This window comes from Chelmon rostratus, chromosome 6 (assembly GCF_017976325.1).
Source record: "Chelmon rostratus isolate fCheRos1 chromosome 6, fCheRos1.pri, whole genome shotgun sequence".
Taxonomy (NCBI): domain Eukaryota; kingdom Metazoa; phylum Chordata; class Actinopteri; order Chaetodontiformes; family Chaetodontidae; genus Chelmon; species Chelmon rostratus.
Window position 1 is genome coordinate 5,207,103 of NC_055663.1, and position 14,373 is coordinate 5,221,475.

General features: G+C 42.2%; 1 protein-coding gene across 1 annotated transcript; it reads left to right on the forward strand.

Moving 5' to 3' along the window:
- Positions 1 to 221: 221 nt before the first annotated feature.
- On the forward strand, positions 222 to 13,670 carry uba2 (ubiquitin-like modifier activating enzyme 2). The gene is made up of 17 exons (XM_041938899.1): positions 222 to 424; positions 1,834 to 1,917; positions 2,079 to 2,149; positions 2,302 to 2,366; positions 2,452 to 2,552; positions 2,702 to 2,823; positions 3,060 to 3,127; positions 3,415 to 3,536; positions 4,925 to 5,024; positions 7,480 to 7,631; positions 7,914 to 8,007; positions 8,924 to 9,036; positions 10,423 to 10,578; positions 11,058 to 11,154; positions 11,729 to 11,834; positions 11,999 to 12,141; positions 12,346 to 13,670. Exons 1-17 carry the CDS (start codon positions 284 to 286, stop codon positions 12,555 to 12,557), a joined length of 1,947 nt encoding a protein of 648 aa, XP_041794833.1. The 5' UTR covers positions 222 to 283; the 3' UTR covers positions 12,558 to 13,670.
- The last annotated feature ends 703 nt before the right edge of the window (positions 13,671 to 14,373 follow it).

Consider the following 14,373-nt stretch of genomic DNA (forward strand, 5'->3'; position numbering starts at 1 on the left):
AACATGGGGGTTGCAATGCAAATTTCATTGACACGTCATGCTCAATGACAATTAAGCAATCTCGAATCATAAATCTTGAATCTTGAATCTTGATTCACACGCAGTGCGAGGTTGAATTACCAACCGTCAACAGGGGGCGCTAAGACAAAAAATTGAGGCGTCAGACTTTTACAGAAGAAGCTGGGTGATCCGGAAGTGGGTGGGACTTCGGTTCTGTAGAAGAAGAAGCTAGCCGCTACCCTCCTGGTGCTGCAGGCTCTGGTTCTGTCTCTAGCCGATCAACATGGTCCAACTGGTGGGTTCCCTCCGAAAAGAGCTGGCTGACTCCCTTTCCACCTGCAAGGTGCTGGTGGTGGGAGCGGGAGGGATCGGCTGCGAGCTGCTGAAGAACATCGTCCTCACCGGCTTCAAAAACATCGAAGTGGTCCGTAACACACTGTGTGTGTGTGTGTGTGTGTGTGTGTGTGTGTGTGTGTGTGTGTGTGTGTGTGTGTGTGTGTGTGTGTGTGTGTGTGTGTGTGTGTGTGTGTGTGTGTGTGTTAGCTAAGTTAGCTGGCTATCATGCTAGCTAGGTCTTTGTGCTGCACAGAGTGCTCCTGGGGGTGTGCGGGCTCGGGCTAATTCCTGAGACGTGGCATTCAAAGATGTCAAACATAAAAATGTTCGTGGTGGTTTGTTGATAACCCGTCTGTTCCTGAGTGCATAGGAAAGGGGGATATCCGGGCACGAAGTCATAAAAATATGGGCACTGCCGCAGCAATGTAGCCGGAGCATTTGGCGCCATTGAGGCTGCTAAGTTAGCCAGACAACTTCTTTGTAATGTAACCGTTTGCTAGCTTGCCTGTTTGCTGGAGCAAAGCGTTTGTGACTGTCACTGGAAAAGGGTTCAGGGGCCTCTAGAAGTCCTTGAAGGGTGCTGGTAAATTGAATAATAGATTAGTATTTACCATTATTCCATTCCTCTCAAAATGAGCAGAAAATGTATGAATCAGTTAGTGTCATTGGTATCTTTTTCTGGAGAGGTGAGAAAAAGAAATATTCATAGTCAAATAGCCACATAGCCAGCAAACAACAACACGTCTAAAGCAAGGCAACTAACAATCAAACGACAAATGGGATTAATAACAATCACAAGAGTCATAAACATCAGATAGTAAGGCCTTAAACTCTCGAAGGGGACTGAAAGATGGAGATGCAGGCCTTTATATTGTTCGGTCATGCCATTAAATATATGCATAATACCTGAAACTACTGCCAAAATTAGCATTTGCATTTGGAATATCTAAGGTAGTATTTGAGTGTCTTCTGTACTTATATTTGAGAAGAGATGTGAGGTAGTCGGGAAGCTTGAATAGTAGAGCTCCATGGTTGAAAATCACAACATTATTCGGTCTTGTCAGAACTGGGGTTGCGACCTTCACTTTGTGAAGGGGGTTGTTATTACAATCCTCAGTCATAGCAAAAGGCACGAGGCTCCCTGAGACAGTATTTTTGGGTGAACCCTGTTATTATGTGATTCCTCTTTAAAGAATTGGCTGTGTGATCTCAACACAGGCGCTTTTGCAAGTACAACTGAGTGAGTGATTTAAAAAATACAACAAAACAAAACAAAGCAATAACAAATAGAAGATAGCCCAAGACCCTCTTGCAGGATGGACAATAACATAATTATTATCCAATAAATTTGTTCCTATTTGTCCGCATGGTATTTGAATATAGTTGCTGTGTCAAAAGTGATGACAGTGCTTTTATGACAGGTTGATTGGAGTTCGCTGTCATACACATTTTGCATGCTTACGCGGCTGACATTACAACCCTTTTTGATTTTGGCAGATTGACTTGGACACAATTGATGTCAGCAACCTGAACCGTCAGTTCCTCTTCCAGAAGAAGCATGTTGGCAAGTCTAAAGCACAGGTATGTAAACAGCATCTGGCACTGCTCGCTGTAGGGTGTAATTTTGTTTTAGCTGTCACTGGGTTATGTTGAACAACCTGAAATATGTGTGCTCCACATACTTACTCCACCGCTGTACATTTCTGACTCAGTGAGTTACCTTGTTCCTGCTGGTTATGCAGGTGGCCAAGGAGAGCGCCTTGCTATTTTGTCCCAGTGCTAATATCACTGCCTACCATGACAGCATCATGAAGTGAGTGTCTCTCTGTTCCTTGTTCTTTTTACCTGTTTAATAAATCAAACAGTTTTATCACACTGAGACACAAACTTTGTCTGTCAGGACAGGAAAGGACAAAGTAACTGTTATATGTTTGGTTGATGGTTGTCCTTTTTGGTTTGGAACAGCCCTGACTACAACGTGGAGTTCTTCAAAAAGTTTGCTCTAGTCATGAATGCTCTGGATAACAGAGGTATTCTTCTCACTACTCAGACATTTTTATTACTTCTAAATGTCGACACATGATGAGGAAAATAAAACACTTTCTTTCTACACAGCGGCCCGTAACCATGTGAACAGGATGTGTTTAGCAGCAGACATCCCTCTGATAGAGAGTGGCACGGCTGGATACCTGGGACAAGTCACAGTCATCAAGAAGGTAGAACATGCACATCTTTGTTATGTGACTGTAACATCCGTTGCATATATTTCCTATCCAGTAAAAGACTGAAGGGCAGCGACTATCCGGCCTCTCACGGTGTCTCTATCTCTGTCACCCTTCTTTTCCTCCCTGTCCTTGTTCTCCAGGGAATGACAGAATGCTACGAGTGTCAACCTAAGCCCACCCAGAAGACTTTCCCAGGATGCACCATAAGAAATACACCGTCTGAGCCCATTCACTGCATCGTCTGGGCCAAGTATCTCTTCAAGTAAGGCTGATTTCCATAACATTGTTCAAGCATCGCCAATGGTCATATATAATTCTGGCGTCATTCAAGTTGCCTACAGTTGAATGATAGGAGCAAAGCACAGTAAACCCTCACCAGACTGGCCGTGCACATGTTTGAAAAGCAGTCGATACTGATGTAGAGTAGATGTGAATATGTTGCAAAGGTGTTCTGTGTTCTAATTGGTGTCTTGCATTGTTTGTCTCTTGCCACTGTAGTCAGCTGTTTGGAGAAGAGGATGCAGATCAAGAGGTGTCCCCCGACACAGCGGACCCAGAGGCTGCATGTGAGTGAGAGCGTGGCACCACTATTTTGATCAGCGAATAACTGTCACCTCAATCTGTCATCTTCAGCAAATTTGTGTGAAATTTGAGGACAGTTGATTTTAATAGATTACTTGTTGCATTTGTTTGCCAATATCTAATGAGACATATTTCTTTGGCTCGTATATTGAATCATTTGTGACAACAGTTCAGTACTAGTTTATTTGTTCAGACAACAGAATGGTTAGTGATAAACGTAGAAGTACACAAGCACCCTACACTGTGAAATGTGTGTGTGGTCTGTTAACAGGGAATCCTGAAGAGACGGCAGCTCGTGCCACAGCCTCAGAAAAGGACGGGGACATCAAGCGAGTCTCCACTAAGGAATGGGCCCGCTCCACAGGCTACGACCCCGTCAAACTCTTCAACAAGGTACCAGTCAGTCCGACTAATCACACTTGTAGGGCTCCTTCAGAAATTCAGGTGCAGACTTTGTAACTTATTACAAACGTGTGGGACAACCAGATGTTCTGTTTACAACCCCGATTCCACACAAGTTGAGACGCTGTGTAAAACATAACGTAATGCAGTCTTTCCTTTCCAGGATGCTCCTTTCATACCCAATCATGATACTATCACCTGTTACCAATCAACCTGTTTACCTGTGGAATGATCCAAACAAGTGTTTTTGGAGCGTTCCACAACTTTCCCAGTCTGTTGCTCCTGTCCCAACTTGTTTGAAATGTGTTCCTACATCAACTTCAGAATAAGCAGCAAATCAATGAAGCTGATGAGGTCAAACATTAGACATATTGTCATTGTGCTGTTTTCAACTGAGTGTATGTCAACAAGGATTAGCAAGGTATCACATTCTGTTTTATTTATGTTGGACAACTTTTTTTGGAATCAGGGTTGTACTTAATAAATGGGCATAGAACAGCTTATTTGGGTCCCACCTGTTGTTGTAACATTAAAGTTGATGTGATGCTCAAGCAGGTCATTTAAACAGTTCTAATGTGTGTTCTTTACTGTCTTGGACACTTTGGACTGCATATTGTGGTTTGCAGTGTATGCACATGAGGAACGCTCCTTGTGTTTCCCGTTGTTGCGTACTTTGCTCATATGAAGTACTGTGTAGCTGAACAAGGGCTGACCACGTACTTAAACTGAAAATGAATTTGATGTGTTCACACACAAAAATGACAACTTTACATCCAAATACATGCACAATGTTATTGTGTTGATTGCTGTACTGTGTATAGGCTGACCAGCAGATCCGGTCACTGTAGCCATTGACACCTGTGGCAGGTGACGACCGTCAGTCATGGCCATGATCCAGAAGTTTGTTTTGTTTTGTATTCATAGATTTGTACTAGTTTTGGTATAAACTGTGTGTATTATTTGAGCTGTTCAAGGTATTGCAGTTTATAGTAGCTTTGTTGCTGGCTCGCTGGGCATGAGCCGAAGCACCAAGTAGAACATGAATACCAATGAATTAAAGACATAAAACGTAAGTGGGATTACTTATTCAGGAAGTGAAAATCTCTAGTGTGTCTGCTTTTTCTCTCAGCCATGGTTCAACATGCAGATTGGAATGAAACTTGACAGTGAATTATTAACGTTTTTTTTCTTTTTAGGATTTTTTTCATTGATAGAGGCAGGTTCTCCAGTGGTTTTAAAATTGGCTTTACTTTTCTTAGAATGCTTTCTTAAAAATTGAACACAGAGCGGTTTGATTGATTTGAAGTAGGACTGTGTTATTATTTAGTAACCACAGACATACATTAACAAGCTTGGTTCTGATTGGCTCTCCTCCACAGCTTTTCAAAGATGACATCATGTACCTGCTGACTATGGACAAGCTTTGGAAGAAGAGGAAAGCTCCTACACCTCTGGACTGGCAGCAGCTGGAGAACAGTGGTACGTCTGGTTAGATATTTAGAGCATGTCAGAGACAACTTGCATGTTGGTTGAATGAAGTTTTGGTGCTCATCCCATCTCATCTCATCCCCGATCTGTCAAAATGATTAAGCAACATCATGTTAATGATGAGCAATAAACCCAGATCTTAAACTCACAGCAGCAAGACAAGAAACTAGTAGTGGAATGGTGCAAAAACAATGGCTAAAAATATGCACAGGAAAAAGCTGTTGTAAAAACAGTGAGTAGGAAATGCCTCGGGAGAACTCCAAGAAATCTGTTCATAAATGAGGTTAATAACTTTGCTGTGATGGAATGGAGGAGATCAAGTCAGATTTTTGCTGAAGGCAAGTGCTTGGATTGCATTTTGAATGTAATAATGTCCAGGGTCAGAAATAGCTGCACATGGCTCTCACAATAAATAGCAGGTTTTAGAGTGTCTGTCTGTTTTCAGGCGGTTACTGCAGTGAACTGTACACTAACACTGGAGGGATTTACTCCTGTTTATAGTCTGCTGCCCCATGAAACATAACTGACCCTTAACCCATTAACGTCCAAAGTGGAATTTTATAATTTCCTTTACAGTACTGGAGACTGCTAACTGAGCTAAGCACAAATCAATTGAGGGGGAGATGGGATTTATTAGGGACTGGTGAATCAGTGACTACTCCCATGTGTGTTCTGTTTAGTTTCTAGGTACTCCATACATGCTGTTTTGCTCACACCTCACTACAACTAAAATTCCTGCCTGCCCGCACACGGTGCAAGAGGCAGGGGGGAGAGATTACATTTGCATATTTCAGATGTCCTTCTTGACTTACTGTAGGCTACCTGTTGCAGTGCGCCTTGGTCCACCGCTTTTTTTTTCTCCAAGTGAGGAAATGGAGTATTCTCAGTTCGCATAATCTGGTTGAAAGTCACATACATTAGTCATCACTAAAGCCAGCTTGTGCTGCATCCATAATTCCTGCACAAAAGATAGCTTGCTTAGATGCATTTTCTTAGCCTATTTCATGAGCTTGACCTCTGCCTGTGCTGCAGCTTTTCCTCAGAATGGATGTTTCTAATTCATTTGCTCAGCACAAATTAGTAAATGAAATGAAATGATTAGAACAGAAACTACTTGTAATCATTTGCCTGGAGTGCTTAATAGCACATTAATTAAGATATACTACATCCATGGTATTGTCTGGTGCTACCTAGCTCGATGTTTGGCTCAGTTGTAGTTGACTAATGTTTGTAAACTTGACACCACTGGAGCAGTGGTTACATAACCTTCAAAACAAGTAGCAAGTTAACCGTGTACATGAGTGTATGCATGCACGTCATAGGTGCACTCCATTGGGCTGTCTATTAATAATCTGTCCATCCAGATTCAGTCCAGTGTCAGTGGTAATTGTTGAAACAGTGAAAGATGAACCAATAAGTTTTTGGTGAGTTTATTTTGTTTATGTCGAGTTTGAATGACGTGTGTTTCCTGTTTAAAACAGATCTTTAACAAAAAGGTGTGTCTGTAGGAATCCTTTCCATAATGTCGTCAGACACTTACAATAACAATCTGAGCCTGTCAGTGGGAAAACCAGACAGTTTGTAAACATACATTGAAGGCATGAAAACACCTGTTTTGTGGCTGCTGCAGGTTATGCTGCCACCTGGTGGGGATCCCAATACACTACAATACAGTCAAACTGATGTATGATACTGCTATAACTGCCGCTGTAGCAAAACAATAAAAAACCGTATCAGCAGTATATCCGCCAGCAGGGCTCATAGATGATTGGTATCCACGGCAACAAAAAGTGATCGGGGCATTCCTACTTGGTGCCACTGGATTCAAAAGAACTTCAGTTTCAGTATTATGGGCTTTGATCCAGTGTAAATCTGATATTTAGCGTGTCAATTGATTCATTTTTAAAAGAAAATCGACTTTGTCTACCGATTAAGGCACAATAAATCAGTGAAATCAAATCTGTCTGTGCTGGAGACCAGAGGGAAAAGCTCCATTTCTGAAAGCCGAGCTGTGTTACTGTGTTAAGTTACTGCTGATGTGAACCAAACCGTATCTGCTGTTTGCTGCTTCACATTAAATCTTCCCACTGGCGAAGTGGTGGGATGATTTTTTTGTGTGTGTGTGTATGAAGAGAATTTATTGTAAATGTGATGACTTTGTCACAAAGTTCGCAGAGCTTCAATAGCTTCACTAAATTAATTTAATCAACCAGATAAACCAGATATATTCTACACTGTTTGGTCAGCTGATCAGTTTATCAGTGCAGTGAAAGAACACTCAACTACCTCCTTTACTGTGGAAAAACCATGTAACTGTCAAGGGTTGTCATGTTGTATGTATTATGTGCATGTATAACCACTGTAGGCATGATTTCATGTCTCCTGGCTGTTTTAGGTGTTTATTTGATCGTCTTTATGTTCATCCATAGTTGTTTGTGTGTCCCAGCATGTCCTCAGGAGGATTCTCCAGGTTCAGGTTTGAAGGACCAGCAGGTTCTGGGCGTGTGGGGTCACTGCCAGCTGTTCCAGCATAGTGTGGAGACTCTTCGCTCACAGCTGCAGGACAAGGGAGATGGAGCTGAGCTAGTGTGGGACAAGGTAACACACGAACACAAACTGACAGAGGGAATGTTTGCACAGAAAAGAGAAAATATACATGTATTGATTGAGACTGGACCAAAAAACACAGAGATGCATTAATAAATATCTTTATTTGTAATAACTGAAAAGATTATTAAGGAGAAGACGCTCTGACTTTGTTGGCCACTCCAGGTTTCTTGCTGGAAAATATGCACCATAGCGACTTGTTAGTGACACACAGATACGTCTACTGTATTTTTAATGGCTCGTGTGAATTTAGTACCTTCTTCTTGTTGTCAGGACGACCCTCCAGCCATGGACTTTGTTACAGCAGCAGCCAACCTACGTATGCACATCTTCAGCATGAACATGAAGAGTCGCTTTGATGTGAAGTGTAAGCTGCTTGTCTCTAACTATCATGTAGAATTTAGCTGTGTTTTAGTCAGAGCCGCACACTGAACTTTTTCACCACTGTCCCAAAGTGTTCCGAGGTGAATGTAAACCATCCCAAAGTGAAAATGACAATGTTGTTTACTTTATTATCATCTGTACTTTTCTGTGACATAGTTTGTGTAAATCACTTCATACACAACAGCAGATACATACAGCTTTTGTTATCAAAGTACAAGTACCCCAGCAGTGTACTTCAGTCTCTGACAGATGTCTGGTAAAAACCAACAAAAAAACCCCCAAAACACTGATGTGTAAAGTGCTTGTAACATTGACTCCAAAGTCAAAGTACTTTCACCTCCAAACTGTACTCAGCTAAAATTCTTACACTAGCACATTATAATAGCACATTATTGACTACAAACTTGTGTTGCTACCTTAAGCTGCAGGTCACTATTAAATGCTTCATGCTCCTCTGAACAGCAACTTTCAGTCCTGCTGTGTGTTTAGCTCTGTTAGTTGTTAGCTATCTTAGCCTAATTTAGCTGTTAGCTCCGTACACTGCAAACACTACAGGACCCTGCTGCTCATTGGCTGCTAACAGCTAACTAGCACTTCTGCCAATTTCAACCCATATTTTTTTTGTTCCCAGTGTAACATTATCCAGGTAAAAATAGGGTGCGTCTCCTGTTGGTAGTGAGTTTACTGCATCCTTACTGATTTTAACGTGTTACAGACACAGGCCGTGTGGCTAGAAACACATTTACTGTCTTCTCCTGGATGACAGGACACCATTAGTCTTGAGCCCTGGTTTTATTGAGTGATCATATTAAATAAGTTTGGGATAAAGCCTTGTAAAGTTGCCAACATCCACATTCAGATAAATGTCCCTGGTTAATGTGTTGTGTTGTGTGTTTCAGCCATGGCAGGTAACATCATCCCAGCCATTGCTACGACCAATGCTGTCATCGCTGGTCTCATTGTGCTCGAGGGATTGAAGATCCTGTCCGGGGAACTGGAATCCTGTCGCACGGTTGGTTCAGCTACCAAGTGTCTGTGACTGGGTAAATTAGTCCAGGCTGTTGTCAGGACCTGGACATTTGCCCATCATTAAAACAAGTTTACAAACTACTTTCCAGTTGGAGAAAGTGTTAAAAAGTGTAAACATGCTAACATGAGTATTGATCACTTTCATGTTAAAGGAAAGGTTCACAGTTTTTCTGCCTCAAAACAATAGTCCGGTGCCCATCGGAATATTACATATGAATATTAAAACAACTTTGTCTTACTGTATTCATTCCTCTTGTTTATACTGGCTGTGAAAAAAATCCCTTCATATTGAGGCTGAGCTACAATAATCCAGTCGGTGTCTTCTGGGCTTGGACCATGTGACATTATCGTGCCAGATGACGATTAGTTTTACTGTTTGGAAGATCCAAATAAAAAGAAATATTCAAATGTGCTCAAGTGCGGTATCGGTATTTTATATAATTTCCTTATTGATTTACAAATAAATTGCTGTATTGTGACATATATATGCACCGTTACCGTGAAAAAAAACGACATGAACCATGATAGAATATTTCTGGCCACATGGCCCACCCCTAGTGCCTTCCAACGTTACAACCTGTCCAGTTAAAAAAATCCCTCTTTGTGTTTCCACAGACACTTTGTCCTTTTTCTTAGCTGTGGTGGAGGGAATGGTAAAAATGCTCTAACTAGTCCTCATATCAGAGGTTTCAGAGAGGCATTTGAATGCATTTTTGCATGGAAAGAGGACTGTGGATTTTGCCCCCCATCGCTTACATTAGAAGTGCTTTGGTAAGGGGTCCCTTAATGTCGAATATGAACCGGAGGAATGATTGCAGCAAGTAGATCCTGTCTCAGTGTTCAAATGGGCACCTTACTACCATTTGAGTACAGATTTGGAGAAACTGTGAACCTGTCCTTGAAGGCGTCATCAGATTGCATTCTTTATATGAACTGTTGACACAGTCTCGTGTCAACACCAGTGTATTGTCTGTGTGTCTGTGCTGTTGTGTCTGTTCATCAGATGGAATGGTTTACCAACAAAAACTGCAAAAGATAGTGCCACCACCAGTTAACCCATTTTTTGGTTAATTGATAATTACACATCCCAATTATTACCAATATTAAGCACTGGTAGCTGCTATGTTGTTTGCTGACATAGTATGCTCCCATATTGTTTCAGAATTATGAAAAAAGGAAATGAAAGTTTTGGTATATTATTGTTGTTGTTTATTTTTTTAAAGCGAGCATCTGAATGTGTTTTGTTAGTATTGTTACTTTGACCTAAAAACTGCATCCCTTGGGAAAATGGGTTTTAGAGTAGAATCCTTTCCAGCAGCTCTGCTGTTTTTCCACCGTTCATGTTGACCTTTGGTTGCCTCTTCTCCAGATCTTCCTGAACAAGTGTCCCAACCTCAGGAAGAAGCTGCTGGTCCCATGTGTCTTGGACCCGCCCAGTGCTAACTGCTACGTCTGCGTCAGCAAACCTGAAGTCACAGTCAAAGTCAACGTTCACAAAACCACGGTCCTCTCTCTGCAGGAAAGGGTAATATGATGAGCTTGTTTCTGCTTCTGTGTTGTCAGTCTCTGAGTAATGTCTATAGTCATACTGTGCATACACTGATGTGAGATAAATAGTTGCAGCTGACAAACTAAAATGTCAAATCCACCTTCCGACATCTGAAAATATCTGGAAATGCATTTTCTCATCCAAGTCTTTCAGTGGTCAGACGAGCACAGGAAATTCACCCTCCTGCAATTATACCGCTGTAGATGCAGACACTTGAGTGCACAAGTATAAATGCTCACAGTGTGGTGTAGGCTGAACCATAAATTCTGTGTAGCTCCGGTGCAAGTGTAACTCAGCCTGAAGGAGTCTGATAAAAGCCTGTAGTTCTTGTACCGTATAAACTACAGTACAGTGCATAATTGGTGTGTTGTTTGCTGTTGGATTGTATCATATGGGGGGGAGATGTTTACTGTAGCCTCATTTGCTGCTTGTTGTTTTGGTATGTTTATTTTCAGATCCTGAAGGAGAGGTTTGGCATGGTGGCTCCAGATGTTCAGATAGAGGATGGAAAAGGGACCATCCTTATCTCGTCAGAGGAAGGAGAAACAGAAGGTAAAGGGGGGGGGGGGGGGGAAGTAATGCACCACAATGAAAGCATTGATGTACATACAAAGGCACCCCTCGAAAGAGGCTGAGAGAATGATAAAAGAAATGTTCCAGATGGGAGTAATGCGAAGAGGTATTGACTGACTGACTGGTGGTTTGGTGAGAATGAATGAAGAAGTGTGGTGATTCCTCATGTGGACAGAGGGTGGCGCTGTGGTAGCACCTGTCAGTGAGTCCTCACCTGAAACACATACTGGCCAGATAGAAGGAGATTAAAAGAGCATTTAGTGAACAGCATCTTTGTAGACACAAGTAGTTAGCTGTGCCTCCTCTTTTGCAAGAGTTTTTTATTATAGAATTGGAAATGAGCAGTTTTGTGTTGGAACATTTAGTCACAGCACTTAAATTAAATACACAGCAGAGAGAATAATGTGCAGCGCTCAGAGGGTATTTTTTTCTCACATTTAGTGAGTATGTGTTAGGGGGATATTAATGAATGAATGGATTCTCCCCACATGTGTAGTACAAACATGTACTTGTTAGTAGGTGTGTAACTCTCATGCTATCTGCCCCTCCACAGCCAACAACAGCAAATTTCTTTCTGATTTTGGGATCCGCAACGGCAGCCGTCTCCAAGCCGATGACTTCCTCCAAGACTACACACTCCTCGTCAACGTCCTGCACACGTATGTCCCTTTGTCTGTGTGTGTGTGTGTGTGTGTGTGTGTGTGTATATATGTATGAATGAAACACACAGTGGGATGTTCCCTTGTTAAATTTGTTGTGGGGTTTTATGGTGACTTAAGTGAACACAACTGAAAAGGATGTCTGTGTGTGTCTTCATTGGCAGTGAAGAACTAGAGCGGGATGTGGAGTTTGAGGTAGTAGGTGAGGCCCCCGACAAAGCCCCGCCCCCTCAGACTAACCAGGAAGAGGTTAAAAGCATCGCCAACGGCAACAAGGACTCTGCCCAGCCGTCCACCTCTTTTAAAGGTCAGCAGGAGAGAAAGCTTCTTTTTGTCTTAGTTCACATCATGTCATTTTTTTACTCCTGTGTCATCCCACCTTCATGTCAATGTTTGATCTAAACTGACCTGAGGCCATTACAACCAGCTGTTTGTTTATGAGGGTCAGTGCTCTTGTCATTAATGAAACCAAACAAGTATCTGCTTTTCTTTCATCTGGAAACGCCACCAGCGCCAGCAGAGGACGATGACATCATGATCGTTGACTCTGATGAGGAGGAAGGAGCGTCGTCCAGCTCCGCAGCAGCAGCAGCGACCAGCGCCACCAAGAGGAAGCACTCGGACGCAGAAACCGGCGAGACCTCCGCCAAGCGCCCACGGACGGACCAATCAAGTGCGGCAGCTGCCCAAACTGACGACGATGACATCATCGCTCTGGACTAGCCCGTCCTCCCTGGTCTCTTGAAGGACTGAGAACTCTTTGAACGCTTGTCATTTTGACTCGAGACTGACAGTAGGCTTAAATAAAACACCTCTTTTATGAAGAACAATTTACTGCCCCGGTTCGTCTTTCGTCACTTCCTCCCTCCGACTCTGTGTTCGTGCTTTCATACTCCCTCTCTGACACGATGCTGTAAATAGATTCTACATTTTAAAACGTTTTGAGAAATACATACAACTGCTTTTGTTATTTTTATTCATTTCTTGTCCCTATGAAATGCTTCTTGATGGTTCATACAAAGTGCTTTTTTTGTATTTTTTATAAACGTACTGTATTTCTCATGCTACACAAGTCAGGGTGTTTTTGTGCTTTGTGGTCAGGTTACAAAAGATTTTTAAAAAACCAAAACGTTTTCTTGGGTTGGAATATTGATCTCGGTCGTTGTGAAGGGGCAGTAATCGTAGGGGCCAGGAGTCTGCAGCTTGTGGTACTTGAACCAGGGTGCCTGTCTGTAGGTGCTGCTGATGTCTGATTGGGTGGGGAAAGCACAGAGGCGCTGACGGAGTTTGGCCACGTTGTGCCGTGGGGTCTTAGTTTGCTACCTCTTTTCTAGAACCAACATGTTTTGGCTGCAAGTACGTTAAAATGCCCTCCATAACACCGCCACAGTGAGGCGTCCAGCTCTTGGAGAATAAAAACAAAGCTTCTCAAACAGCTGTGGAGCAGCACAGCGGCGCTAACATGGCTGCCGGTAAAACTGCACCGTATCCGAGTAGATCCAGGCTAGTAGTTTAATGTGAACATGTTACAGTTGCTTTTTATTCGTATGACTTGGTTGTGTTTGAGCAAAGAGTTGACAGTCTGTTTAGATGGTTTCAGGCAGAACTGGAGATGGAGTAGTGGTTTGACCAGAACCAGTTCCATTTCATTCTGACGGCCGTGGGGTCCTGCGCTGAGATAACAAGAACCACTGGCACAAAGTGTAGCAGGTGAGCTCCTGCTAGCTCCCCTGTCTCTGTCCATAATTTTGTATTTCATTGTGATCTGACTTTGTTGAAAGCCTATGAGAGCCCTTTGGACCAATTTTGGTGTAGACAATAAACTCAAGCAATGCAGAGGCTTCTTGTGTTATCTTGTTTGTCCTTCATGTGGGTACAAAGCCCCCTGAAATACAACAATTTCAGCATGTTTTTAATATATCACATAGCCCTTATAAAGACTATTACCCAAACAGATGTTTTCTATATACAGCCAGTTTATACAGTTTTGGAATTTTAGACTTGGTTTAATTCGGTTCAGGACCTGTTTGAACAGAGTTCAGCAAAGTCTGGGACATCAACACGCAATCGTACTGAACTCGTGAAAATATAAGAAACATCCGAAAAAGATGTAGAATAATCAAACTACACGCAGAAACACGTCTGTTAGAGCCTGTTCCTGCCAAAATGTGCCATCAGCAGCATGTGATTCTGTGTTGTCTTTGCTCTTCTGGTAAATATTTTTGTTCAGTTCAGGGATTAAAGTCTGACAGTCATGTGGTCTGCTCTGTACAGAGTGTGACATTCTTAGGAAGAGTAACCATGATGCAACACACACACACACACAGCACTTTACCATAAATAAGCTTAAAAAAATGTAGTTTGATCGCAGGATACCTCAGTGTTCCCTGTGAGATGATGGGAAAAAAAATAAACATTTCATAGCAGACACTTTGAGTTGGCGCACTGTGGCAGGAAGGCAGGCAGGCAGATATAGAATATGTTAAAGATTTGTTATTGTTATAAACAATAATAAATTCAAAAAAAGATTGTTTTTAAT

What these genes read in the sequence shown, in the direction of transcription:
- uba2 (XM_041938899.1), top strand. Translation starts at nt 284, where the DNA reads ATGGTCCAACTGGTGGGTTCCCTCCGAAAAGAGCTGGCTGACTCCCTT. An exon ending in GAATGCTCTGGATAACAGAG is followed by an intron (nt 2,367 to 2,451) that starts GTATTCTTCTCA and finishes CTTTCTACACAG; the next exon opens with CGGCCCGTAACCATGTGAAC. An exon ending in GCCGTCCACCTCTTTTAAAG is followed by an intron (nt 12,142 to 12,345) that starts GTCAGCAGGAGA and finishes AAACGCCACCAG; the next exon opens with CGCCAGCAGAGGACGATGAC.